This window comes from Melospiza georgiana, chromosome 15, assembly GCF_028018845.1.
Source record: "Melospiza georgiana isolate bMelGeo1 chromosome 15, bMelGeo1.pri, whole genome shotgun sequence".
Taxonomy (NCBI): domain Eukaryota; kingdom Metazoa; phylum Chordata; class Aves; order Passeriformes; family Passerellidae; genus Melospiza; species Melospiza georgiana.
This window is the reverse complement of record NC_080444.1, coordinates 2,045,642-2,073,012: the sequence shown is the minus strand read 5'-3', so window position 1 is coordinate 2,073,012 and position 27,371 is coordinate 2,045,642. Positions and strand designations below refer to the sequence as shown.

General features: G+C 52.2%; 1 protein-coding gene across 1 annotated transcript in view; it reads right to left on the bottom strand.

Moving 5' to 3' along the window:
- Positions 1-208: 208 nt before the first annotated feature.
- The window catches only part of STK10 (serine/threonine kinase 10), a 41,529-nt gene continuing 14,366 nt past the window's right edge, over positions 209-27,371 (bottom strand). The window contains exons 3-19 of the mRNA XM_058034674.1: positions 16,471-16,519; positions 15,449-15,598; positions 13,619-13,691; positions 12,842-13,036; positions 11,744-11,825; positions 10,928-11,062; positions 9,540-10,244; positions 8,196-8,326; positions 6,852-6,975; positions 5,796-5,975; positions 5,030-5,122; positions 4,738-4,867; positions 4,202-4,326; positions 3,413-3,601; positions 3,008-3,133; positions 2,436-2,549; positions 209-2,334 (exon numbers count right to left, since the gene is read on the bottom strand). Coding sequence (XP_057890657.1) covers positions 2,194-2,334; positions 2,436-2,549; positions 3,008-3,133; positions 3,413-3,601; positions 4,202-4,326; positions 4,738-4,867; positions 5,030-5,122; positions 5,796-5,975; positions 6,852-6,975; positions 8,196-8,326; positions 9,540-10,244; positions 10,928-11,062; positions 11,744-11,825; positions 12,842-13,036; positions 13,619-13,691; positions 15,449-15,598; positions 16,471-16,519 — 2,742 coding nt within the window. The 3' untranslated portion in view covers positions 209-2,193. The remainder of the gene's footprint in view (positions 2,335-2,435; positions 2,550-3,007; positions 3,134-3,412; positions 3,602-4,201; positions 4,327-4,737; positions 4,868-5,029; positions 5,123-5,795; positions 5,976-6,851; positions 6,976-8,195; positions 8,327-9,539; positions 10,245-10,927; positions 11,063-11,743; positions 11,826-12,841; positions 13,037-13,618; positions 13,692-15,448; positions 15,599-16,470; positions 16,520-27,371) is intronic.

Below are 27,371 nucleotides of genomic sequence, written 5' to 3'. Positions count from 1 at the left end.
GCAGTGTCAGCCCAGCACCATCTGAGCCTGCACTGAGCTCACCCAGCAGCCGAGGCTCCAGCCCGCCTTCATCCAGCCTTGCAAAGCTCAAATGCCAGAAGTTTCTCCCAGTCAGCAAAACCCAGAGCAGAAGCAAAGCTGAGCTGAGGTCACAGCTGGCAAGCAGGCACAAGATCAGACCCATGCCCAGGTTTCTCAGTTTGTTACTTTATTAGAGAAGTCTTTACATCATGGTGGTGGCCCCACTGAAGATATTTTACAAAATATTAAAAAAAAACCCTTTTTATTCGAAGCCACAATTTTTAAAATCGTGTCCCATCCCCTCCCTGAAAAGCAAGCTGGGTTTAATTGTGGTTCCTTTTGAACAGGAACAACAACAAAATCCATTTTTGAAAGGAGGGAAAATGATAACCATGCTGTAAACATGACAGCAGATGATGTGCCCCCCTTGTAGGTAGGGACAGGTACTGGAGCCTGGCACACCAGGGAGAGAACACAGAATACAATCTCCAGACAGCCCTTGTCCCATTTCAGAACATCCCTCGGTGTTCATTAACCTTCCATCAGCTCCCAGCCAGGTGTTAGCACATCTGGAAGGCACAATCCACATTTTGGAGGTGGGGCAGGAACCTTCCTGTGTTCACTCACAGAGACATGACTGCTGTGAAATCAGAGGTAACCTGGGATGGCCCAAAGAGACAGAGCCTTGCCGGCCTGCAGGAAGTTTATAAATATGGATTAGGGGCTCTAAAAGGGTAGGAAATGAACCCTCAGATCCACAGTTAAAGACCTGGGGGCTGCCTCCTTCAGCCCAGTACCCAGAAGTGAGGCACATCGCATACCACCTTGCCCTGAAATGCCAGTGAATCAACAGAGGGGACTTGAAAATAACAACTTTTTTCTTAGATTTTCTTTCTCTTCTTTTTAAGCAGGAATATTTTTTTTCTTGCTAAAGAAACAGGTCTAAAACAAACATTGTTGTCCAGAAAAAAATACTTAAGTGCTGCCTTACACCTTTGGGTTGTGTAAAGAAGAAGGTGCTGCCAGTGAGGTCCCTGAGCCCTCCCCAGCTCTGTGCTCCCAATCCCACCCAAGCTCAGCCAAGCCCTGCCTTGTGCCCCAGGAGGGGACAGAAAGGACAGAGGACCTGCTCTGCCCCTCTGCCACGACTCCCAGCCAGGAGAAACACCCAAAAAAGCTGTGGCACATCACAGGGAGATGAGACATCAGGGGACAAGGAGGTGCTGGGAGCAACAAGCCCAGTTTGCATCTCCTCTTCCCTTGTCCCAGTGCTCCTCCCCAGCGATGCTGTGCAGACATCACCCTCTGCCTGACCCACAGGGCCCCACGCAGGAAAGACTGAAAATCCAGCCTGAAGCAGCTGTGTGATGTGAGAGCTCTGGCTGTAACACCCTTCACCCCACTCATCCCCAAGGCACATGGCAGTGACAGTCACTGTGTCACTGCAGGACTGATGTCCCCAATGTCCCCTCTGCACCTGCACTGCCTCAGAACCTACAGCTGGGCAGTGCAACCAGCCCAGACCGGCCTCTGAGAACACAGTTAGTGCCAGAGGGGCTGTGGTGTTTATTTCTGTGCCACTGGTCACAGCAAAGGAAGAGCAGGAGCATCTTTGGGAGGACATCCAGCCCCTTTCTGCACAGGCTGTGTGGGGAGCAGGAGGAAAGAAAAAACCCAGCCCTCCCTAGGCAAAAAACCCCAAATCTGTGTCCCTCTGTGGCAATAAAAGGGCCATGGTGGAGAGGGGTAAGTCTAAGGCCAAGGTGAGTTTAAGACAATGCCAGAGCTGCTGTGCCCCAGGCCAGGCCTTACAAAGGACAGGGACAGGAGCAGCCAGGCTGCAGAGGGAGGTGACAGCCCTGCCCCAGGGGCTGTGTCCCCCGATCAGAGCGGGCACTGCTCCAGCCTGAGCTGACAAACCCAGTGAGCACCAGGCTCACCCCAAAAGCATCCAGCCATCAGTGCAAGTGCAATCCAGAGAGGCTCCTGCCCCAATTCCCAGCCTGGAGCTCCTGGGAGAGCCACCCCAAGTTCCAGCCAGCGTCCCTCAGCACAGAGGCCACGTTTATCCCAGGCTGTGGTGGCAAGAGGCTGTGAGAGGCTCTTCCCAGTCCAAGCTGTCCCTGCAGCCCAGGAGGACACGGCCAGTCCCAGCTGGTGGCCTGCCAGGTGTTACAAGCTCTCTGAGGAGCTGAAGGGGACGAACTTGGCGTGTTTGGTTGGCGACACTGGCACCTGTCCATCGGCCTCCTCGCTCAGCTTGAAGAACATCTCCTGCTCACGCTTCTTCTGGTTCAGCTCATCCTCCAGGGCCTTGAGCAAAGAGAACAACACAAGAGCAGGGTTTGAGATGGTTCTGGAGCTATGGGCACTGTCCCCTCCAGCCAGCCAGGACACCCTGCTCACAGCCCCACCTTCTTCCGTGGTCTCAGCTTGTCCCTCCACTCCTTCATGTGCTGGTTGTGGTTCTCATCCAGGGACTTCAGCTTCTGCGTTTCATGCTCAATCAGGAGGTGACACTTCTCATTCTAAAAACACATCAGCAAACACAACAGCCATCAGCAGCTGGAACTGTACAGCCAGTGAGCAAATGTTGGATTAAGCTCTTTTCTGACTTAGGGATGGGGTAACTGCGAGGTGTTTTAAAAACTTTTATTCCATTTCCAGTCTCATGTGAAGGGTGAGACAATGCAGACGTTATAATTCATGCTATTACAATCAGAAGCTAATTATTTCTTAATTGTAATACATTATTAGTGTTTCTTGGCTTATCAGCTTCAGTTATATCTATTTCTTACAGTCAAACAGGACTTGTTGTGGGCAGAGACATTCGGAGCTCTGAGCTCCACGTTCAGACACGGCAACAAAACCCTCTCAAGGCAAGAGCAAGGAGACATCAACCCCTGAGAGTCCTCTGCAGGCACTCCTGCAGAGGCTGAGCCCTGCACAGGCAGCTCTGGCAGCCCAAGCCATGAGAGATGAGTACCTGGAGGTGCTGGAGCTCGCTGGTGTTGCTCTCACACTGGGCCTGCATGTCCTTCATCTGCGACTCGTGCTTCTGCTGCTGGTGCAGCCGCTCTGCCTTCTGCCTCTTCTCCTCCTGCAGGGCAAACTGGAAGACAGAGAAGCAGGTGCCCATGTAGGCAGCATTGCCCTGGCCTCTGGGGCTGCCTGAGAGACCAGCCCAGCTTCCATTATTGCACAGCAAAGAAAATATTTGTGTTGCTTTGTCACGATGGAGGCAGCGCTGAAAACCACATGCAGCACCACAAAACAGAGCCCTCCAACCCAGCAGTAAGTTAGAATATGGAAACAGCAATTTGGGAAAATGCAGCTTTCTCCCCCCTCACCAAGCCAAGCCTCAACTCCTGGTGCCTCTTCAGGCCCTGACCTGTTTGATCTTCTCCCTCTGCTCGGAGGCAGTGCCGCTGGAGTGGATGTGGAGGCTCTTCTTGTACATGGCCATGCGGGTCTTGCCCTCGCTGCGCTGGATCTTGGGCAGCCGGGCCTTCTCCTGCTGCTGCCTCACCTTCAGCTGCTCCAGCATGCGCTGGTTGTAGCGCTGCATCTGCTCCCTCTCCTGCAGGCACACGGGGCTCAGAGGGAGGGTCGCCTCCCCAGAGCCCTGAGCAGAACGGGCACAGCTGGAGGGCACATTTGGGAGTAGCCTGGAGCTGGCTGGTGACACTCCAAAGGGATAAGAGGGGATGAACGTGCTGGGATAGCAGAGGAGAAGGGCTGGAAGTGCCAGTCTTCACTCCATGCTCTGGGAATAAACCATGGCAAATCCTGGGCAGTGGCAGATTTCCAGAAAATTTTTCTGGGGGGAAAAACTTCCCCCCAGAATTCGCAACTTCTTGCATGTTAAATGCACAGAACACAGAGCACATGTCCCAGGCAAGAAGGCTTCATTGCCTTCTTGACACCAGCTGTACTCTGGTCCCTTTTCATTAATAATCACCAAGCCCTTTAACTCCCAACCCACCCTTAGAATTACAGAATATTCTCGGTTGGAAGGGACCCACAAGGATTGAGGCCAGCTCTTAAGTGAATGGCCCATATAGGGACTGAACACACAGCCTTGGTGATTCCCTTCCCTTTCATCCTGGAAGGGAAACACCCAAGGACACCTGGACACTTTGCTGGCCCACACCAGCGTGGGAGGGTGTAAATCCTTCACCTTCTCGTGCTTCCTGAGCAGCTCGTGCCTCTGGAGGAAATACTGGTCCTTCAGTTGCTGCTTGATGAGCTGGTGCTTCTCCTGCTGCTGACGCTCCTCCAGATCCCAGATGGAAGCTTCTCGGTCTGTGGGGAGGAGCAGGAGCAGGAGATCACCCACCCTGGCCTCCCATCCTGGTCACACAAAGTGTCCCAAGCTCGAGAGACCTCTGTGCACACCAACAGCACAGCAGATGTTGGGGGTGACCATTCATCTCCTGTTTTCCATGAGAAACTGGTTGCAAACCATATTGGAACCTGATTTCTTGCAATTATGAAGCCTAATTGGTTCATATTTGTAAAGCACTTTGAAGATTAAAGCACTAAGTATTATTATTGTTAAACATTTAGACAGGACCTGGCAAGGCTGGTTTTTTCCACATCCCATCCTGGCAGCTTGCAGCTCTGTCACAGCATCTGCTGCGTGGGAAGAGCCAGGGCTGGATAAAGCCATGGCTGCAGCACTGCCTCCCCTCCCTCCCAGCCTTTGCCACCCACCTCTCATCAGCTGCTGCTTCTTGTTGAGGCACTCGCGCTCCTTGTCACAGATCTCTCTTTTGTTCTGGGCAATGATGTTCTTCATGGCCTGCTCCAGGTCCTCCTTCTGCTTGGCCAAAAACTCCTGTTCCTGTTAACAAACCAGCAGTGCCACCATGAGCTCTCCCTCTGCTGCAGCTTGGGAAGCAGCTGCTGGTGTTGCAGAACCTGCCAGTCCCTGCAGCAGGAAGGATGCTCTATTCTGCTGCACATTTCCCAGTTTTGGGGCTGGGGGATGTTCCCTGAGTCTCACCATGGTTTGTTTTTTCTGGGTGAAGTCATCCATCTTCGCCTTCAGGTTCCCTTTGCGCTGCTGCCGTGGCAGCTTCTCAACCTCGTTCTTCACCTGTGGGGAGGAAATTAAATTTTCCTGTAGGGCACTTTAGGCCAGGAACAACCCTCCCTTGAGTCACTGAACAGCTCAGGAATCACCCAAAAGGCTCGCAGGAATCACCCAAAAGCACCTCAGGAATCGCCCAAAAGACTCTCAAGAACCACCCAAAAAACACCTAAGGAACCACCCAAAAGCAGAACTTTCCTCATAAAACACCAACTGCTTCCGTCTCAAGTTCTGCCATGAGAAATGCTGAACTTCCCAGGAAGAAAGAGGTGCAGGACATCACCTTCCCGCCCTTCCATCCCCAATCTTCACCTCCTTCTTCATCTGCTTGAGCTGCTTGAGGAAGTGCGTGTGGTCGCGCTCCTGCTGCAGGCAGAGCAGGAACAGGAACCACCCAAAATCACCTCAGGAACCACCCAAAATCACCTCAGGAATCACCCAAAAGCACTTCAGGAATCATCCAAAAGGCTCCCAAGAATCACCCAAGAGCACCTCAGGAATCACCCAAAACCACCTCAGAAATCACCCAAAACCACCCCAGGAACCACCCAAAATCAACACTTTCCTCATAAACCACCAACTGCTTTCCTCTTACGTTCTGCCACGAGAAATGCCGAACTTCCCAAGAAGAAAGAACTGCGGGACATCACCTTCCCTCCCTCCCATCCCCAATCTTCACCTCCTTCTTCATCTGCTTGAGCTGCTCGAGGAAGCGCGCGTGGTCGCGCTCCTGCTCCAGGCGGATGCGCTTGGCCTCCTCGCGCCGCCGCAGCCCGTGCTCCTGCTCCATCCTCTCGATCTGCTGCTTCTGCTGCCTCTCCAGGTTCTCCAGCTCCGTGTCGTAGAACTTCTTCTTGGCCTGCCCAGGAAAGGTTAGGGTTAGGGTTAGGGTTCCTGCTTTGTTGCCTTCTGAAAGTTTAAAAAGAAAAGTGAAAAGAGGAAAAATATAAAAGGGGGCAGGGAGTTGTTCCTGCTTGGGTTGAGCCTCTTTGGAAAGGAGGGAAACTTCCAACCAGCACCTCACGTTTGGAGCTGTGTGCTCCAACATTGAGCCTCTCTACAGAGGAGGGAAACTTCCAACCAACCCCTCTCAACGTTGGGAGCTCTGTCCTCCAACATTGAGCCTCTTTACAGAGCAGGGGAACTTCCAACCAACATCTCACAAACTTTGGAGCACATTGAGCCTCTTCACAGAGGAGCAAAATTTCCAACCAGCACCTCAGGTTTGGAGCTCTGTGCTCCAACATTGCCCCCATGCAATGGAAGGAGAAGTTCTTTAAGGTCCCTTCCAACCCACACCGTTGTGTGATTAGCTACAATATTATTTTGCTTCAACAGAAGGGACCAAATGTGTGAGGCCGGTTTATTCAATTTACACCCAGAGCCTTGCCAGATTTCCTGCTGTCACACTCAGGCCGTGCTGCTTTCTTATTTAAAGTTTTTTTTTTTCCCTGTGAATTACAACAGCACTATAAACTGTTTCTCACAGTAGCCATGAACAGACATCAAAGAAAAGATCATGAAAGAGAGAAAGTCCAGAACAACCCTTTCCCTGCTACACCCTGCCAGGCAAAGGCTGCCAGTGCTTCCCAGGGTGCTTAATGCCCACAAAACCTCCATCCTCCATCCATGCTTCACATCCCAAAGGGGTTCCTATGATGCCCAAGGCTGTTCCAACCCGGAGAGCATCCCCTGGGTTCCCAGCTGATTCCCAGGGCTCTCCCTGCCCTCCTACCATCATCTCCTGCTCGAAGCGCCGCAGCATCTGCTCCTGCTGCAGCTGGTGCTTGCTGTTCAGCTGGGCCTGGTTCCTGTGCTCCTCCTTCTGCAGCAGACGCAGCTCCCGCAGCTCCTGGCGCCTGCAGAGGGGCACGGCGGGCAGGGGCACACAGAGGTGCGGGGTCAGGAAGGCTCAGAGGGCAGAGATGGGCACATCCTCGAGCAGAGTGTTTCAGCAGGGAGTGGAAACTGCAGCCCACAGCTCTGAGCACCCTGGGCTGCTGTGAGCACAGGCAGGAGGGAGATCCCAGCTGCCTGATGTGCTCCAGCTGCTGGGACACTGCATGGGATGCTGCTCATGGCAACTGCTGGAAAACCACCAGCCCCCACAGGTTGGCCCTTTAGCATTCACAGCTCCCACAGGTAGGGCCCTTTAGCATTCACAGCTCCCCAAATGAGCCATGGCAAAGCTCCTGAGGGGGGTCTGCAGGCACTGGTGTCCCTCAGCAGCCCACATACCCATTGTGCCAGTTGGGTTAGTGCTCACTGCTCCCCAAATCCCAAGCTGGACTGCTCTGGCCTGGCCTCTGTGCTCTGTATCCGTTCTTATTCATATTTGGGTGGAAAAAAAGGCAGTTTTCCCAAATTCTGACCCATCTATGATGACATTGCATCCCTCCCCTCATCCAGCTCACCCAAAAGCACCTCAGGAACCACCCAAAAGCACCTCAGTAAATGAGCTCTGCTAATGAGCTTTTACATAAATCTGATCTTGGGGCTGAGGAATAAGGCAGCCACAGGGACACAGTGTTTAGGACAAATTATCCTCTCAGGGAGTCCCTGAGAGCAGCATGAGGAAGCCTGGAATTGGGCATCAAATGAAACAATTTGTATTTTAATTATTTTAAGGGCCTTTTCATTTCAGTGCTAGAAACAGCAGCGCCTCTTTCTGAGGATAAGTCAGGGAGGTTTGAAGGCTGCAAGATCTGCAAAGGAGTCATCAAGCAGGGAGGATACACCCATGAATATTAAATAATGCTCCAGGAGTTTACAACTCCCTTGGCCATTCTGTTAATGAAGTCTGAGGAGATTTGAGAACAAAAGCGAGAGGAACATCTTGAGAAGATTTCCCAGCTAATTTCCACTGAGCCAGGCATCTGCAGCCCTGGGGACACATTCAGTCATCCCCAGAGGACAGAGCCAGCCACAACAAACCTCCCCTTGCCACAGCCTTGCTGCATCTTGAGCTGAATCCCTCCTTCCCCTGCCCAAGTGGGACCAAGACAACAAAGAGGATTTTAACTGGATTAGCTCACACAGAGGAAACCCTGCTTCTCCCCCATCCCAGTGCCCCACTTGCCTGAGGAACCTCATTTCTTCATCCTTCTTCTCGTCCTCGCTGATGATCTTGGAGGTGGTGACGCTCACCTCCACGCCGTCCACCACGAACTTGCGGGTGCGCTTCAGGGTCTTCTTCTGCAGCCGCGAGTCCTGGGGTGGCAGGGGGAGAGGAGGGCCCTGAAGCAGCTCCCCAGGGCTGCAAGAGCTGCACTGGAGCCCTCAGAGCTGCACTGGAGCCCTCAGAGCAATTCTAGCGCTCTGTTATTCATGAGGAACATACAGAAGGAAACCACACGGAGCACAAACCATCAGTGAGTTTGGAGATCCAGCCTGGCTACCAAACCATGGAGCAGCAGGACTTCCACCCTGAACAAACCTAAGCCACCTCCCAAAGACCCTTCCTCACCTTCCTCACATGGCTTACCCCCTGAAAAACCCAAAAAACTCCTTTCCCCTTCTAAAGGACCCACTCAGAGAGCAAATCTCTGTGTGGCATCCTCTTCAAGGATTCCAGGTGTCCTGGAAAGGAGGAGGAGGAGGAGGAAATTCCTGTGCAAGAGCATCACATTTCCAGCCATTAGGATTGCAGGCTGCTCTGGGGGATGCTGGCTCTCCAGCTCCCAGCAGGAGGTGGGGAAGGGTTTGCCAAGAAAGGTTTTCAGGCACGTTTCTGTGCCGGGAACTTCTCACTCATGCGGGCAACGTGACAAAGATCTTGTGCAACACTTCCCTCTGCCCCCCTCAAGGCACAGCATTTCTTCTCCTGGAGCTCAGCAAATACCATTCCAGTTATTTTGCCTCTTCCTCAAAGCCCTGCTGGCCTGGGCAGCTCCAGGTCAAGCATTCCCAGCCTCCAGGAAGCTTTAGCAAAAGCCCAGAAGCCTGGGAGGTCTTTGTGCAGTCCCTGCTGACACAAACCAGGTCAGGTGTTGGGAAAACTGAGAGGCACAGGCCCAGATGAGCTTTTCCCTGGGATCAGGAGTGCCAAGGAAGAGCAGCAGAGTGATGCACTATGGATAAAGTTTAGGGAGCCCCATTTGGGGTTTCACCCTTGAGCAAGGACGAGTCAGGGTCATGGCGTGGTTACTGCACACAAAATAGACCCAAGACATCAGACTTCCCCTGGATTTCAGTGGCCTGGCACAGAAGAGGACACATGAACCCTCAGCAGCTCCACCAAGAGCTCCTCCTTCACCTGAGGACGTGCCACATCCCCCTGGCACGGCTCAGCCCAGCTGTGCATGCTGTGCTGGCCTGAGCCCAGCTGGGACAGGCAGCATGGAAACAAACCCTGGAGAGCTTTTCCTAGGGAAGGGTTCCTCCCTGCTGAACCCTCTCCAGCACCCCCTGGCAGCACTCTCACCTTGAGGGAGATGGAGCCGCTCTCCCTGTTGAGGGACAGGTCAGCAGACAGGGAGATGGTGAGGTCCATGCTCTCGGAGGCCGAGGTGCTGCCGGAGTCTGAGTCCCTTTTGGAGCGGGGGAATGGCCCCAGGGGCTCCAGGCTTCCATTGGCCAGCTTCTCCTCACTGAAGTTCTCCAGGAAAACGCTCTCTGGTCGCTCCACCATGCTCTTCCTCTCCCCCATGCTCTTCCTATCCCCCATGCTCTTCCTCTCCTCAAGGCTCTTCCTCTCCTCAAGGCTCTTCCCCTCCCCGATGCTCTTCCTCTCTTCAATGCTCTTCTTCTCTTCAATGCTCTTCCTCTCCTCGATGTTCTTCCCCTCCCCGATGCTCTTCCTCTCCCCAAGGCTCTTCCTCTGCTCCCTGCCTGGCCTGGGCTCCTTGTTCCCCTCCGTTGAGTTTCCCAAGTGTCCTGGCTGCAGGATGATGTCTGGCTTGTCCTGGGTGGCTGAGGGGGCCGAGCTGGGTTTTGTGGAGTGTTTGCTCTCCAGTTTGTCACTGCTCACCCCTTTGTCTGAGGCTTTGTGGCTCTGGCTCTCTGTGGTGTCCCGGCCAGTGCCCATGGAGCCGTTCAGGGCTTTGGGCAAGGATGAGTCTGGAGGTTTCTCCCCATCAAAGCTCAGCTGGCTCACCTCAGAGGAGTCCCTCTTGTGCTTCCCAGGGGGCTGCAACGACAGGCAAGGGCAGATGTTGGGTTTGGCACCACCACTCAACACAACTGCGAGGGCTACAAGGCACAGCAAGGTCACCCTGAACTGAACTGGGAAGGAATGTCCCTTTTAGGACGTCTGCCCTGGGATGCTTCCATCCTGCCCCAGGTTGGTGGCCCCAGGGATCCTGGGGGGGAGGAAGAGGAGCAATGAAAAAGCCCCAGAACCTGCACATCCTTAAGAGGCAGATGAGGAATTTGCACAATAACTCATTTTCCCATGGCTAACACCACTGTGGAGGAGCCACTTCCCTTTGTGACAGAGGAGGGAGGCTGAGATGTGTCCCCAAGCAGCTCTGAGATGTCCCCTGCAAAGAGCCAAGCCCAGGGGCAGATCTGCCCAGCTCCCTCCACGTGCTGCTCCCACCCTTTGCTTCCCCTCCAGTTTCTCCAGCCTGCATCAGGGCTTACTTCCCTTTTTATTTTCCCTTTTCCTTTTGTTTGTTAACCACTTTTCAGAGCCCCTCCTGTGAGTGGGCACTGAGCACCATTATTTCCCCATGCCCTTGGCAGCCACCACAACCCAGCCCCTCCCTGGCTAATCAACCACTTCCCCTCCACCTGATGTGACCCAAACCAGTTTTTGGAAGGTGAAGAAAGCACCAGGTTCTTTCCCCCAGCACAGCCCCAGCTGCTCACCGAGGCAGACTCGGAGGAGTCATCCTCCTCTGCTTCATCCCGGCTGTCCTCGATCTCCTCCATCACCTCAGCCTTGGCCTCGGCCACCAGCTCCCGCAGGGCCCTGTTGCTGGTGACCTTGCTGACAAAGGGATGCTGAAAACCAAGCACAGGGACAGTGTCAGCTGGCCCAAGTCACACCCTGTGAGCCCAAGGAGGACTTTGGGCTTTCAGAGACCTGAGGGGGTAGTTCCTTGCAGTGTCACTGGGATTTACCCCCAGAGGAATTCACAGGAGAGAACTGGGGTGAGGTTCAGGGCACACTGAACCTCAGGCGCTCCCCAAAGCTGCTTTATGGCAGCAATTCCCCCCACCAAAAAAGCAGCAGTGGGATTTAGACAAGGGACATCTGCCCACAGAATGTCACCAGGAGCAGGGCAGGATCCCTGGGACAAAGAGAGCCTGGGGGAGGTTAAATTGGAATGGGGCTGGAATCAGTCAGTGCCCACAGCACTGGGATCACTCAGTGCTCACAGTGGGAACACACTGCTCACAGCAGCTTCCAGTTTTTGCTGCGATTTTGGGAAGGGACAGGAGGAAAGGAATTGAGTTTCAATCAGGGCTAACCAGGTACAGCCCAAGCTGGCTGCCACAGGGGTGTTTACAGGAGCTGCTTCTGCTCCACATGGTGTCCACAGGGGCTCTGCAGGTTGCTCCAAAGGGGGAAAACATTGCTGATCCTTTTTGGAGAGTTTTAATGGCTGAAAAGTGCTGTTAACTTTCTAAACAAGACAGAAATAATCAGAATCCAGTCTGGGGTCTCTGGTCTGGCCCTACCTCCAGCAGCTGGGCAGCACTGGGCCGGGTCTCTGGGTTCTTGTCCAGCGCCTTCTTCAGGAAATCTCTGAACTCCAGGGACCTTCAAACACAGCTGGTGGTGAGAAACCCAGCACAGGAAAGGCCCCAAATAGCAGAGGGATCAGCTTGATCCCTCAGCAGGTTCTGCCCCAGCTTGCAACTGGCCACAATCAGCATTTTGCTCCCATGGGAAACCCTGTGCTCAGTAATTCTGATTATTTGTATGAGAAGCAGCACCAGGGCCAGGGCAGGGACCAGGTTTTGCCTTTTCCTGTGCTGGCAGCAGATGGTGGGGACTGAGCCCCAGGCACAGGCAGGACACGGCAGCTGTCCCCAAAGGAGCCCATGGTAGCAGGAGCTGCCTGGGGACAAGGAGCCATCCAGTGGGCACGAGTGGCTGTGAAGGAGCAGGAGCCCCATAGGAGGGCACCCTCAGCCTGCAAAGTGCAGCTCTGAGCAGCAGAGGTGTCACTCCTGGGCAGCTCCAGAGGCAGCTCCCACCCTGGCTGCTGCCTGTGACAATGACTGTAACAGTGCTGTGACAGGGCTGTGACTCCAGGGCTCTGCCAGACATCGGCTGCTGGCTGACCTGCTGCAGCTTTTATAATTTAGAAATAAGTAAATTAATAAAATAAATAAATAAATAAATGAAAATTAGTGGCTTGTTTTCTTTAAATTAACTGGGTAATTTTCTTTTACATGCAGAAGTGGCTTTCCAGACTTCAGGGAAAGCAATTCTGGAGCTCACGGTCATCTCCAGCTTTAGAGAAAAATCTGCCTTTCATACACACGGGTTGCTCTGAGAACAGCCAAGGGGTCACCCCTGTTTTTTGGGGTGGTCTGTGGGTGAGCAGGAGCTCTCTGGTTCTGGGGGCTCTGTGGGTGAGCAGCAGCTCTCCCTGTGCTGCCTGGACCCTGTGAGCACAGTGTGAGCATCCAGCCCTCAGCCAGCACTGCCTTCCCAGCCCCCTGCACACAGCTGGAACTGGAAAACAGCTAAACCCCCACCCAAATGCAAGAAAACTGCTAAAACCAACTGGTTTTTCTCCGTGTGAGAGCTGGGAGGTGCCCCCTCACCATTTGGAGGGGCAGCTGAGCGTGGGCGGGTCGGACTTGGCGATCTTCAGCAGGACCCTCATGGGGTTCAGCTCGTGGTGGGGCGGCTCAATCTGGGCCATCTCGATCAGGGTGATGCCCAGGGACCAGATGTCAGCCTTGTAGTCGTAGGGAGTGTCCTTCATGGTCTCACACATCACCACCTCCGGGGCCATCCTGTGAGGGGCAGGGCAGCAGCAGTTAAATAACCCACAAATAACCCACGCCCACAAATAACCCACAGGGCTGCAGGAAACACAGCTGTTCCTCCCAGAGCTGCAGGAAACACAGCTTTCCCCCCCAGCCCTGGGTTTCAGCATCTTTTCCACGGGGTGCAGCCCCCTCCTTGCTCCACAGAAAACCCCCAGGCCGTTGACATCTGGCGCGGATGTTGCCTCAGAGCATCAATTAATCCCGGCAGTTCCACTCCTCCAGCAAGCTGGGTGATTTAGAGGTTGTGTTTCTGGGGCAGGGCCTCGTTCCCATGCGCTTGGAGTGGCTTCAAAGCCCATGTCACCCCCGGGATGGGGAGAGCACACTCGTGTGACCCTCGCTGCAAGCCTGGAGCGCTGTGACCCCTCTGCAGCACACAGAGCTCTCACAGCCCTGCTCAAGGAAAACCCTTGAAATGTGCAAGAAAACGGCCAAGAATCCTCATTCAGATCCTCCCACCCTAAAGCAGAGTGGCCCAACACCCCCCAGAGCTCCAGAGCAAAGCTGATTTTCAGGAGTGAAGCCCTCCACGAGCAGGGCACTCACCAGTAAGGGGTCCCGATGAAGGAGTCTCGCTTCTGCAGGGTTTTCATGTTCTTGGCAGACACTCCAAAGTCAGCTGCAAAGAGCAGTAACATTAGAGGCTGGAGGGAAGCTGGAAAAGCCTTCTGAGTTAGCACACTTGGCTGAGACACAGACTGGAGAGCAAACAGCACACACTGATGCCATGGGCTGTGTCCTCTGAGCTGAGCATCAGGAACTCAACCCGGTTTGGGGAACATGACCCCCGGGATTTTCCTCTCCCATGTGCTATAAAACAGGCACAACCCCCTCCTGCCAAACCCTACATGTCTGTGAGGAAATGGAAAAAAGCAGCTCCATGGCAGATTTCAGGATTATTTCCTAGCAAAAAGTCTGATTTTAGAGCAGAAAAACTGAATTGCTGTTTCATTCCTCCATAGCAGATTTCAGGATTATTTCCTAGCAAAAAGCCTGATTTTAGAGCAGAAAAACCAATGTGCTATTCCATACCTCCATAGCAGATTTCAGGATTTATTTCCTTGCAAAAAGCCTGATTTTTAGAGCAGAAAAACCAATGTGCTACATTCATCCACAGCAGATTTCAGGACCTATTTCCTAGCAAAAAGCCTGATTTTAGAGCAGAAAAACCAAATTGCTGTTCCATTCCTTCTGTCCCTGATTTGTCCCTTGTGAGCTCAGCCCAGGTTAAGTTGGTCAGACCTGGAGGGGGTTCAGAGCCCACACAGTGGGTTTGCTCTCTGGGACAGCCCTGGGGGCAGCTGGAGGAGCTGTCACCCATCCCCAGCCCGAGCTCAGGGTGTCCCTGCCTGTCCTGCACACAAACCCAGCCTCTCCTCCCTCAGCAGCACTCGTTGGGTGCCAGCTGAACTCCAGAGCTGGCAAAGGAACCCTCTGGCAAGGCTGCCCCTGTCACCACCAAGGCTGCTGTGCAGATAAGAGGAATTCCTCCAGCTCCCAGCCCTGCCAGCTGGCACCCCCTGCTCAGGATGCTCAGCAGGCCAAAACCCACAGAAATCGGGTTCAGAGAGGGATTAAATAAATTCAGGGAGGAAAAATCCATCGGGGGGCTGAGCTGGCTGTGCCCTGGGGGCTGCAGCTCCATTTGCCTTTCCCTGGAACAAAACCTTCCCCTCCTTGTGCTGCTGCTCCTGCTGGGCAGCAGAGAGCATCCCTCAATCCCAACACCAACACTCAGGGGTGGTATTTTCTGGGGTCCCTGTGGCAGGAAGGAATGAATCTGACTCCATTTTCTTAGAAGGCTAATATATTGCATTATATTAAAAATATATTATATAATATTATATTAAAATGTATTATATTATATTATATTATATTATATTATATTATATTATATTATATTATATTATATTATATTATATTATATTATATTATATTATATTATATTATATTATATTACATTACATTATATTATAGTATAGTATATGATATGATATGATATTACTATACTAAACTATACTAAAGAATAGAGAGAGGATACAGACAGAAGGCTACAAAGAATGATAATGAAAACCCTTCCAGAGTCCCAACACAGCTGGCTGTGATTGGTCATTGAGTCAAAACAATTCACGTGAAAACAATGAAACAACCACCTGTTGGTAAACAATGTCCAACAACACTCCAAAGCAGCAAAACACAGGAGAAGCAAATCAGATAATTATTGTTTTCATTTTTCTCTGAGGCTTCTCAGCTTCCCAGGAGCAGAAATCCTGGTGAAGGGATTTTTCAGAAAATATGACAGTGACACTCAGGGACATCCAAACCTGACAGATCCAGCTCCAGCTGTCCCTGGGGAGGTGCCAGGCACTGACTCACCCAGCTTGATGTCCCCATCCTGGGTGAGGAGCACGTTGCCAGCCTTCAGGTCCCTGTGGATGATCCTCTTGCTGTGCAGGTAGTGCAGAGCTTCCAACATCTGGCGGCAGATCACCTGGATCTGGGGCTCAGTCAGGGCCCTGTCCAGCTCTGCAGGGAGGGACAGGGGGTCACACAGGACAGGGATCAGGGGATGCTCACCTGAGCAGCAGGAAGGGCCAGGTCACCCAGCAGGGCGTGGCAAAGACACTGTCCCTGTGCCAGAGCAGCGGGGGATGATGGAAATCAGCTTGTAAAGGTGATTTATTCCTAAACCAGCACTTGCAGCAGGATTTCCACCTCCTGGAGCTGCTGGGAATGCTCTGTGATTCAGTGATTCCATTTCTGCTGCTCACAGGGACAGGAGTGACCTCCCTGCTGAGGAGCAGAGAGCATCCCTCAATGCCACCACACTCAGGTGTGGTATGTTCCGGGGTCCCCCATGGCTGGAAGGAATTAATCTGACTTCATGTTCTCAGAGGAACATGGAGTCAGATTCATTCTTAATCTGAATATATTATATTATATTATATTATATTATATTATATTATATTATATCATATTATAGCATATTATAGCATATAATATTATATTATATAATAGCATATCATATTATATTGAATATATAATATATATATTCAATATATATTATAATATAGATTTAATGTATCAATACATTAATACAGCTATATATAATAATACCAGATATTAATTTATATTAATATGATGATAATAATATAATATATTAATTTATATAATATATAATATAAATATATATAATATATATTTAATATATTATAATATATTATATATTAAAATAATATATTGAAAAGTATATTATATTATATTATATTATATTATATTATATTATATTATATTATATTATATTATATTATATTATATTATATTATATTATATTATATTATATTATATTATATTATATTATATTATATTATATTATGATTGGGCACAGCTGCACTCACCCAGCATGGTGGCATCCACGGCCCCGCCCGGGCAGAACTCGATCATGATCTGGGGGGGCAAAGAGAGGGTTAAAGCCAGGCTGGGTCCCACTGGGCAAGGGGAGATCAGAGGAGCAGAGCTGGGTTGGATTCCCTGATTCCCTGCCCAGCTGTGAGAGCTCCCCTTGGGCACTGCGAGGAGCTCCCAGCCCCGGGGGCAGGTGCCACCCTCTGCCAGGTGCCACCTTCTGCCAGGTGCCACCCTCTGTCAGGTGCCACCCTCTGCCCAGGTGCCACCCTCTGTCAGGTGCCACCCCCTGCCCAGGTGCCACCCCCTGCCCGGCTCCCAGGGACCCTCCCGGGGCTGGGGCACCCCCAGCACCCCGTGCCCGGTGCCCACCCCAGCACAGCCTCAGGGTTCGGGGCTGCCCCCGTTGCCATCCCTCCCCTGGCTCGGAGGGCAGCGCTGCCAGCAGGGTGGGATGACTGCCATAGCTGCGAGCTGACGTGGCTCAGAGGCTTCAGAAAGGGCTTTCCCTGCCAAGGGAGGGATGGGGAGGGCTCTCGTGCCTTTAGGGAAGGGCTTTTAGCTGTTTTTATTTCCCCACATTGCTCAGCAGTTCGTTGCTCTCGGATTTGGAGCAGTTTGAGGGGAAAGCGTGTCAGTAAACAGGGAGAGCACATTCCCCAGATGCTGCCTTTTCCCCAGGGACGTGCAGAGCCCTGCCAGTGCCACACATCTGCTTGCCATGAGTTGTCCCCAGCACCTCAGGGATGCAGATCCTCTCCCCTGAGCTCTGCACAGGCTCAGCCATTCCCTGCTCCCCTCTGGGGCTGCTCAGACCAACTGATTACAATTTCAAGCAGCCAGGGATTACAAGAGGTGCTTCACCTCTCCAAGCAGCTCTGCTCCTCGTGGAGGTGACACAGAGTGCTGAAATGCCAGAGGTGACTCTGAGGACAGCCCTGAGCACTGTTTACAGCTCAGCTCTCTAAACCCATCCACGGGGGTCACATCACTCAGAGCAGCTCCAAACACAGACCCAGGAGCTCAGGGAAGAAGGTTCAGGCTCCATTTCTCATGGATTGATCCTGCAGCTCCAGGAGAGCCACATCCCACCCCTGAGATCCCCTGCCTGGGGACAATGGGGAGCAGGAGCAGGACAGGGCTGCAGCAAAGCTGGAACTGCTTTGGACAATCAGCCCAGGGCCAAGGAGCCAGAGAGGGACAAACTGAGGGGACAAGCCTGGCCAGGGGTGACAGAGGCACCACCGGAGGAGAATAACCAGGGCCAGGGATGAAACAGGCAGGTGAGGAGAAATATTTGGGAATAAGACAGCAGAACCCCTTCCAAAGCAGGAGAACCAATGACCACCCATGCAGGTGAATCCTGACAGGAGAGATGGGGCCAGCAGAGCATCAATGGGACATACCAACACTTGGTTGTTGTTTAATGCCTTGAACCAGAGCACCAGCAGCTTCCTGAGCACATGGAAAGGCAGGAATTGTCCCCAGGCACAGAACTGCCCCACTGCCACCCCAAACATCCCCAGGAGCAGAATTCCCACCCATTGTTTTCGTGGTGTTCCTCACCACATTCATCAGAGCAGGATAAACCAGCAGTGGCCACCAGCCCTTCCTGGGCTGCTCAGAGCAAACCTCACAAAATTCCAGCCAGGTTTGCAGCTGGCAATGAGGAAATGAGCAGCACCAGTCCCTCTGGAGCAGCGTGACCCTGCGTGCGCGTCCAGGCACAGCAGAATGCAGCTGGGCACTGGGAGACTTCCAAATGGGCATTTTCAACTCCCAAATGGGCATTTTCAACTCCCAAATGGGCATTTGCAACTCCCAAATATGCACTTTCAACTCCCAAATGTGCATTTTCAACAAGAGCAGAGATGCCAAAGAATAATTGTGGGTGTGGCCAGAGCAGCTAAAAAAACAACGAGCTGGTTTCAGCCCCAAAATGCAATTTAAACAAACAGAGCTGGCAATGTCCCAGATCGTCCACACTTCCTTCAGGAGCAGGGCCAGCCCGGAGAGGGCTCTGCCATGGAGGTGACAGCAGCAGCTGTGTGAGGGCTGGGAGCACCCACAGCTCCTCCTCCTGATGCTGCTCGGGGCCCTGTGGGTGTGCAGGCAGCAAACATCCTGTTCCTAATGATTTCCTGTGCACAACAAACCCAGGGGCTTCCAGGATTTTTGTGCGGAGGAAATCATTGTCCCAGGAAATCCAGGCACTTCCTCAGCCCAGGCAGCTGGGGGGACACAGGGTTCCTGTGCCACATCAAAGCTCCTACAAATCCACCATCCATGTTTTGGCTTCCAGTCCATAAAACCACCCCGAAAATCACATTTAGCTCAATTTCTGAGTTATCTGAGTGACAGGCACAGACAGAGCCCCCAGCCCCAAATCAGCCCCAGCCAAGGGGCTCAGAACCCCCTGGGCTCATTCAATCCCAGCTCCAGGGGATGCCCTGGCTGCACACACAGAACAGATTTGGGCTGAAATAGAAAGGAACTTGCGGTCACTACCTGTGAAAACCTTTGTGACGGTTTCAATAAAACATGTGAAACAAAACAAAAACACAGAGCTCTGCATGCAGACACCACAAAAGCTTTCCTTTCCAAAAAGCCTTTGCAACGGGCAACGTTAAACTGAAATTCATAAGAGAAAATCCACTCAAGTTAAATGGTGGTCACCTCGATTTTTCCCATGGCTCATCTTGACCCTGTGCTCACCACAGCAGGATCTGGAGGCATTTTGGGTGACAAAAACCAAGGAGCAGCCTCTCGTGCCCAGGTGCCCCCGAGGTGGCACCGAGCCCCAGCTCACTCCTGCCACCATGGGCAGGACAGCTCCTGCCTTCTGGGCATGTCTGGAACTTTCTCCATGGCTAAAACAAAGAGCAAAACCACACACGCAAAGCTTATCTGGAGAGATAATGGCACCAAACAGTGCCCAGTGGCCAAGGGTGGGACAGCTGCTGGCCCCAGCAGGGTTTGGCTCTTACTCACCCGAGGGCAGTGCCCACAAACCTTCCCTGGCAGGCAGGAGGGGCCAGGGGGTGGAAAGCAAAAGCCATCCCTGTGGGGGGGGATTTGTTCCCCGTTGGTGTTCTGAATATCTGTGAACACACATGGGGTTATGGGGAAATGCTGTGCTGGGTCTGCAGTGCAGCCCTGCAGCAAGTCAGGAATCTCATTAAGATTCCTTAATTGCCTTCAGGAGGTCATGGAAAGGGTTCAGACCCCTCTGCCCATCCTTTGTGGGATCGTTGTGTGGGCAGGAGGGGGAAATGGGAGGGTTGGAGCACATGGAGAGAGAGCTGGGGAAGGAAAAGCTGTCAGGTTGCCACCCATCCCATCTGCCCCACCTTCTCTCACATGGTGGGAGATTGCAGGGGTTGGGATTGTCCAGGCTGGCTCTGGGGACATCTCAGATTTTGGGTTTTATCTGTCTTAACAAGTTAGTTTTAACTTGGGGTCCCAGTGCAGGGTCAGAGCTGGACTTTGGTGATCCTGGTGGGTCCCTTCCAGCTCAGGGTACCCTCAGGTGATTCTGTGACACTGTGACAAGACCTGCAGCCCCCAGTGGGCACAGGGCCCTGCCATGCCCCCAGACCCCCCCAGCCTGGCCCAGGAGCTGAGCACAGCTCCAGCCCTCACCATTTCCTCCCAGGCTGCAGCAGTGGGGCCCTCTGTGTTTGTGTGGAAGCCACAGCATCCTGCTGCACCCGCGTGGCCCTGCCACGTTTCTGGGCCGGCTCTGAGGTGTCCTTGTCACCCACAGTGGAAAGCACCCCAAGCACAGACTTGTGCTGCCACACAGGGCTGCGGAGATAAGAGAAACCAAACCTGATAAAGGAAACCGTGCTGCACTTGCAGAGAGAGCTGCAGGTTCCCTCCTGCCACCCATCACACCTGGGCCACCTTCTCTCCATCCAGATGTGGAGCTGGCACAGAGCTCCAGGAGCAGAGGGGGTTTGCAGCTGGCAGTGCCTGTTTCTGCTCTGTGCCCCTCTCACTGCCACCCATCACACCTGGCACACCTTCTCAGCATCCAGAGCAGGGAATTGGCCCAAAGCTCCAGGAGCAGAGGGGTTTGCAGCTGGCAGTGCCTGTACCTGTTCTGTGCCCCTCTCACTGCCACCCTCACACCCACAGCTCACCCCTGTGTGCAGCACCAGCACAGCTGCAGCAGCCAGGGCCCCCCAGCTCCTCGGGCTCTTTCCCTTCTCCCTTTGCTGTGTTTCTGCTGAATGTGAAGGATTCCTGGCTGCTTTTCCTGTAAGTGGGTGGTGGTGCCAGGAAAGCCCTGCTGGGCACCCCTGTGGGCACATCTGGCTCCTTCCTCTGCATGCCAGGGAGCACTGGGGTGTCCCTGTGGTGTCCCTGCAGTGCAGCAGGGCTGGGGCCAGCTGGGACACTCCTTTGCCAAGCCCTGCTCCAATCTGGAAATCACCCAGGTGGAAATCACTGCTCCACCAGACAGGCTCACCCAGAGCCAGGCTGAGCTGCTCCTGCTCTCTGCTGGGGGCTGAACCACAAAATCCATCCCAGGCTCATTCCTGGAGCCCCATGATGTGACGGTGTTCACAGGGGTCTCAGGTTGAGGGGAGAGACGAGGATCTGACTCCATGTTTCAGAAGGCTGATTTATTATTTTATGATATATATTACATTAAAACTGTACTAAAAGAATAGAAGAAAGGATTTCATCAGAAGGCTGGCTAAGAATAGAATAGCAAAGAATGATAACAAAGGCTCTGTCTCAGATTCTCTGTCCCAGCCAGCTGACTGTGATTGGCCATTAATTAGAAACAACCAACATGGATCAATCCCAGATGCACCTGTTGCATTCCACAGCAGCAGATAATCAATGTTTACATTTTGTTCCTGAGGCCTCTCAGCTTCTCAGAAGGAAAAATCCTAAAAGAAGGATTTTTCATAAAAGATGTCTGCGACACCACGAGACGAGAGCAGCACCAAGACAAAAGGGGACAACACCCAAAGGCCACTGTGATCTGCAAAAGCCACCAGCTCCAGCTGCAGCCAGCCCTCAGCAGCCACAGAGAGGGCACAGAACAATCCAGAAGCCGCCAAAAGCCTCTTGGCTGCCCCAGAGCAGCACAAATGTCAAAAGCTGGCCTGACATGGCAAATATGCTGTAGGTGGAAGTGAAATAATTCCCTCTCTGTAAGAGAAGGCTCCAAGCTTGCCAATTTTCCCTCACGGACAAGGACACCATTCACAGACTTTAAATATAATAAACCTTTTCTGCCCCCCTTTTCTGGACAAAATAACCTACAGAGAAAAATATTTGAAATCAGAAATGAAAAAATGTTGTCCCCATAAAGGGTGGGGGGAAGACGATGCAGGGCAGGAAACAAGGGACACAAAGTTTAGGGAGTTTCAGAGTAAGAAAACTTTATGGAGAACAAAGTCAATATTCCTGGCAAAGTGCAGGGCTCCCTGCTGATCTGAAGGAAACTAGGGATGAGTTCTGCACATTTAAATCACTGCAAGATGACAAAATGTTTCCTTGGACTGCCCCCCACAGATGGCAGAAACATTCCCATCCCTACTGCAATGTTGGCAGCACAAATTGAAACTCCTTTGAGTTCAACCAAATGGTTTTGATGTTGCAAAAAGCTCCTTGTGCTGCTCGGAGGGCTGTGAGTGGGATCCCTTTTCTCACCAAGTTATCAGCATTTGGAGGCCACTAAGTTCACTTTGTTACGGGATGGGAAGCAAAACTCCAAGAATCGTTTCAGATATAAATAGCAAAAAGGAAGAAGTTGCTGCTCCAGTGGGAAGATGCCCCAAGTGCCCTGTGTCAGCATCTGAGGGAGATGAGGCATCTCAGAGGGCAAAGCTCACTGGCAGAGCTGGAGTTTGACCCAGCACAAGTTTCCTGGTGGCTTTTATGGATTCAGCAGTTCCAGCACAGCCCCAGAGCCTCACCTGGCCAGGAGGAGAACAATGCACTGAAGGGCTGGCAAAGGGCTTGAGGAGTTTTCCATTCCTGCTTGGCATCTCCCTAGAAACAACAAGCCCTTGTCCTAATCATCCCCAAATTCCCAGCATGACGTGCATGGATCCACCACACAACCTGAGTCTTGCTGGTTAACAATTCCAGGGCTTTTTAGAAACAACCCCTTGTCCTAATCAACCTCAATTTCCAGCACGAGGTGCCTGGATCCACCACACAACCTGAGTGTTGCTGGTTAACAGTTCCAGGGCTTTTTAGAAACAACAACTACTTTTCCTAATCATGCCCAATTTCCAGCACAGGGTGCCTGGATCCACCACACAACCTGAGTGTTGCTGTCTAACGGTTCCAGGGCTTTTTAGAAACAACAACTACTTTTCCTAATCATGCCCAATTTCCAGCACAGGGTGCCTGGATCCATCACACAACCCTGAGTGTTGCTGTTGAACAGTTCCAGTGAGGGCTTTGAAGTCAATGGATCACTCCAGGCCACGAGGTCTGCAAAAGGACATCCCTCCCTCCCTGCAAATGACAACTTTCAGGCTATATCTGACACAGAATAAAGTTTAAACCTGCAAGCTATCCCTCCTTGCTGAAGCTGGGTTTCAAGGCACTGTCTCCTATCCACAGGGAGTTCATGAATATTCCTGTCTATGCAAACCCTGCTCCTTAGCATTCCCTGGGAGATCCAGCCAAGTGGGAACGTGGCTCATTGCAATTCAGTCCTAAACAAAGTTTTCAGGTGCTTTGAAAGCTGATTTGCCTACAAGGCTTCTTGTCTGCTCTGCTTTTCTTTTCATGAAGCTCCAGCCTCACGTTCCAGCCCTGCACTGGGACCGAGCACCCAGCACTCATTCCCAAGTGCCATTTACCCTTGGGGAAACTTTAGGCAAATCCCTGTCTGTGCCTTCACTCTCAGAGCCAGGATAATGACACCAGGCCTTTTCTGAAGCCTTCCAGGGTGTGCAGATGACAAGGCTGTGCAATCACAAGGAATTATTACCTCAATAACCTCTTCATGCAACGTTATCCTGTGCAAAGGGTGGCAGACAAAGGTTTCTGTTCTCCTTTAGGCTGTCCTGTTGGTACCTGCAGGAGCACTCCTGAACTCACCTGGGCTGTGGCAATTTGCCTGATACATAAATCATTTTGGGGGTTGCTAAAAATCATCGGGTTTCTCTCTGTTTTAAGGGAAACCCCCTAGTTTTACCCAGAATAGGATTTAGGGTCACTTGCCAGGAGGCTGAATGCTGAAGCTCACGTTCACAGCACAGAGGGGGAACTTGCTGCCCAGATTTCCAACAGAAGAAGATTTACACCTCCAGACCTTTGGGAATGGCCAGGCAGAGAGAAGGGAAGGAGATGCCACCAGAGATCTGACCCAGAGCATTCATTTCCTCCAGACCTTTGGGAATGGCCAGGCAGAGAGAAGGGAAGGAGATGTCACCAGAGATCTGACCCAGAGCATTCATTCCCTCCAGACCTTTGGGAATGGCCAGGCAGAGAGAAGGGAAGGAGATGCCACCAGAGATCTGACCCATCTCATCCCAGCTGGCAGAGACACAGCCCCAAAGCTGGAGCAGGAGTGATCACCCACTTCAACTGTGCTGCTCTGAGCAGCAAACTGCTGACCCAGGAAATGCAGCAAAGCGCCAAAACCCCACTGGGCTGCATCACTTTTTCCACTTTGCAGCTCTGGCCGAGCTGAGGAGCTGCCCCTGAGGCCAGGGAGGGGACACTGTGATGTCCCTGCTGCATTCCCAGGGCCAGGCAGTGCCCTGCTGCTCTCTGCCCACACCTGCTCCTCTCCTACCCACCCTGCTGGAGCTCCTGGGGGTGTTTTGCAGTTCTGCCCGAATTCTGGACTGGTAGGAATTTGGAAACCGGTCCAGCCAACCCCACCCCCTCAGTGCTGCTGTTCCCAGCGGGGCTGATCCTGCAGCAGCTCCCCAGCCCTGCCAGATCCCACAGGGACTGGGATTTATGTTCCTGAGGAAGGGGAGGGATTGCTGCTCCTCTGGTGAGCTGTTCAGCAGAGTTTGGGATCTCTTTGTTTTCCTGGGCTTTCCCTGGGCTGTGCTCGAGTCCCGCCAGCTCAAACAACAAAGTTCAACAACTTCTGGGGGAAGTTTGGTACAAAGCTCCAGGAGCAGGAGGCCAAGTAGGAAGGGCTGCAGCTCTGCTGCCAAGTGGAGCTTTAAAGGGACACAAAGAGCCACGAGATTCCTCGGGGAATGGAGAGGAGCAGCTTGGAGAGCCTTGCTCTGGTGCAGCATTCACACAAACACATCCCCACGGGCATTCAGCCAAGCTCAGGCTGCTCACCCTGCAAGACATCCCTGCAAGTTGTGATAACCTCCCTCTGCTAAGGAAAACTGAGGGGAATCTGAGCCTGCTACCAGCTCCCTTTTCTGCTTGTTTTAAAGCAAAGGTATTGCCAGCCTCAGAGGCTGCAGATGCTTTACATAGCCCAGCAGTCGAGTGCATGGGATAATGAGCATTTCTTTATGCTACAGGATTTTCAAGAATGCCCAAATCTCCAGTCAACATCCATATCAAAGGGGGAGCAATCCCAAAAGTGCCTGGCTGGGCAGGTCAGGGCCTGCCCACAGCAAATGCAAAGGGCTTTCTTAATGTGAGCACAAAGAGCAGCACAGAGCTGGAGTGTCTGTGCCAGCTGTGGGAGTCTGTACCCACACAGGAGAAACCCTGAGCTGGTTAAATGAGCCATTCCCCAAAAGGCCCAGGCAGGCAGGGTTACCTGCACGGAGCAGCAACCCCTGCTTTGATCTCCAGGAAAATGCTGTTTATTCAAAAACCCTTTTGCCATGGCAACCTTGGGGCAGGGAGAAGCAGGAAAGGGGGAGACAACTCCCCGGGGCTTCCCTGGAAAAGCTGTCCCACCACCAGCACAGAGCTTCAACACCTGGGGCCAAATGATGTTTTGATACCATTGAATTTCTAGAGATGTTTGAATTTTGAGAGATGTCTTGAATTTCCAGAGATACCTGGAATTTCTAGAGATACCTGGAATTTCTAGAGATACCTTGACTTTCTAGCGGTTCCTGCAGCCTCAGTGCTGCAGCATCTCAGGCTCCTGGGTTTGCTGCTGGGCTGGCTGGGCACAGCCACCATGCCCTGGGAGCAGAGGTTTCCTGCAGGAGAGGTCACACAAACAGAATTCTCCTCCCCTGTGTGTTATCAGTGCTCTGGCTGCGGGAGGAGACACTGGGAACTGCAGAATGCTGCAGCAGCAGCAGCACATCAGAAGTTCCTCCCTTCCTCCCAGCTCTCAGCCTGGCTTTTTGTTGTTGTTTTGGAAGGGGGAAAAAAAGACTCCCAACCACGCAGCCCTCGAGAGGGACACAAAACACAAGAGCTGTTGTTGTGCTCCTTTCCCATGCTGTAATAATTATCAGGGAAAATCCTGTTCAAAGCAAGCAAACCCCCTCTCAGCCCCGTTCCTAAGCCACAAATAACTTTAAAAAGTCCATTTTAAAAGCTGTGTTATATTGGGTGAGGGGGATTTGCTTCTGTGTTTCCAAGTCCTGCATCACAGTGCAGGAAAAGAGAATTTAAAATGTGTCCCAGCCACAAGGACTCAAACCAACTCTTTAAAAGCAAGCATGAGAATCTCAGCTTTCATTCAGTGCCCCCATTTCCAGCAGCCAGGATTTATGCAAAAGAACATGAAATGCCACGGGGCTTGTAATAAAAATAAAATAAAATCCTGAAAGCTCCCACCAGGGCAGTTCTGCAGCTCCCCTGGGCTGTTTTCAAGCAGCACAAGACTCCTTGGCCTCTGCCACGAGCAAAGGAAAGGAGGTGGAGGGGGATGGAACGAGATAGGAGCTGCTGGCAGGGCATAGCCTCTCTGCTGAGGATTTAAATGCCAAGAAAGTTCATGCTGGATGCTGTTATCCCACCAGATTTATCCCTGGGAACTCACTGGTGCTCTCCCAACCCTTGCTCACAGTGGGCTGTGCTCCATCCCACACAAGAATTGGGGTTTTCCTCCTTTTACACTTAAAAACCAGGCATAAAACCCAGAGAAACTCTCTGGTTTGTGCTTTCCTTTCAGTGCTGAGGATTTCTGAGCAGCTGCAGGAGGATGAGCCATTTCCCCTTGCACAGAAAGGTCTTTTGCTCCATAAATATTTCATTTCATCTCCCCTCCTGGCTGCTGGAGCACAAAGAGGAGCCTGGCAGAGCCAGGGGGACCTGACCCAGCTCAGAGGGGGAGCAGAGGGCTCCTCACACATTTCCCCAAGGAAAGAACAGCCACAGTGATTTAGGAAGAGCTTGTGGCACTGTGAATTATTCAAGCTGCTGCCGCCCAGGAGCTTGGGCACATCTGGAGCTGCTCACTTGGAATATTCCCTTTCCACGCTGGGCTGTGAGGAGCAAGGGAGCCACAGAGGGTTCCTGACCAGACAGGCACCCCCAGAGGTTTTATCTGAGAATCCAGCATGCAAATGCTGCAGGAAAATGCTGTTCCAAACAACTGCACAGACAGCAACGAGGAAGGGATGTGGGCAGAGCAATAAAAGCTGCTCTTTATGTTTGGATGCAGATTTTCCCCAGCAGCACTGGTCACCAAGCAGAGGAAGGTTCTGACTTCAGGGAAAATCTGGTGGGGACTAAAAGCCCTGCAGAAATAAACCAGCCTGGCTTAATGACTCCCCTCCAAGCCAGGGAAACACTGGAGCATTAATAAAACCAGCCTGAGCACTGAAATGCAAATGCTGCTCCAAAAACGAGATAAAGAGAAGGATCCTGCTCCCAGAACAATGCTGGGGCTGCAGGGAGGGTTTGACAGAAGCCCAGAGCCTGCCCTGGTGGGGAGCCCCAGACAGGAGGCTCCTGTGGCAGAGTTTAATCTTGGCAGGTCACAAAGGAACTCTGCGATCCCTGTTCCTCCAGGAAT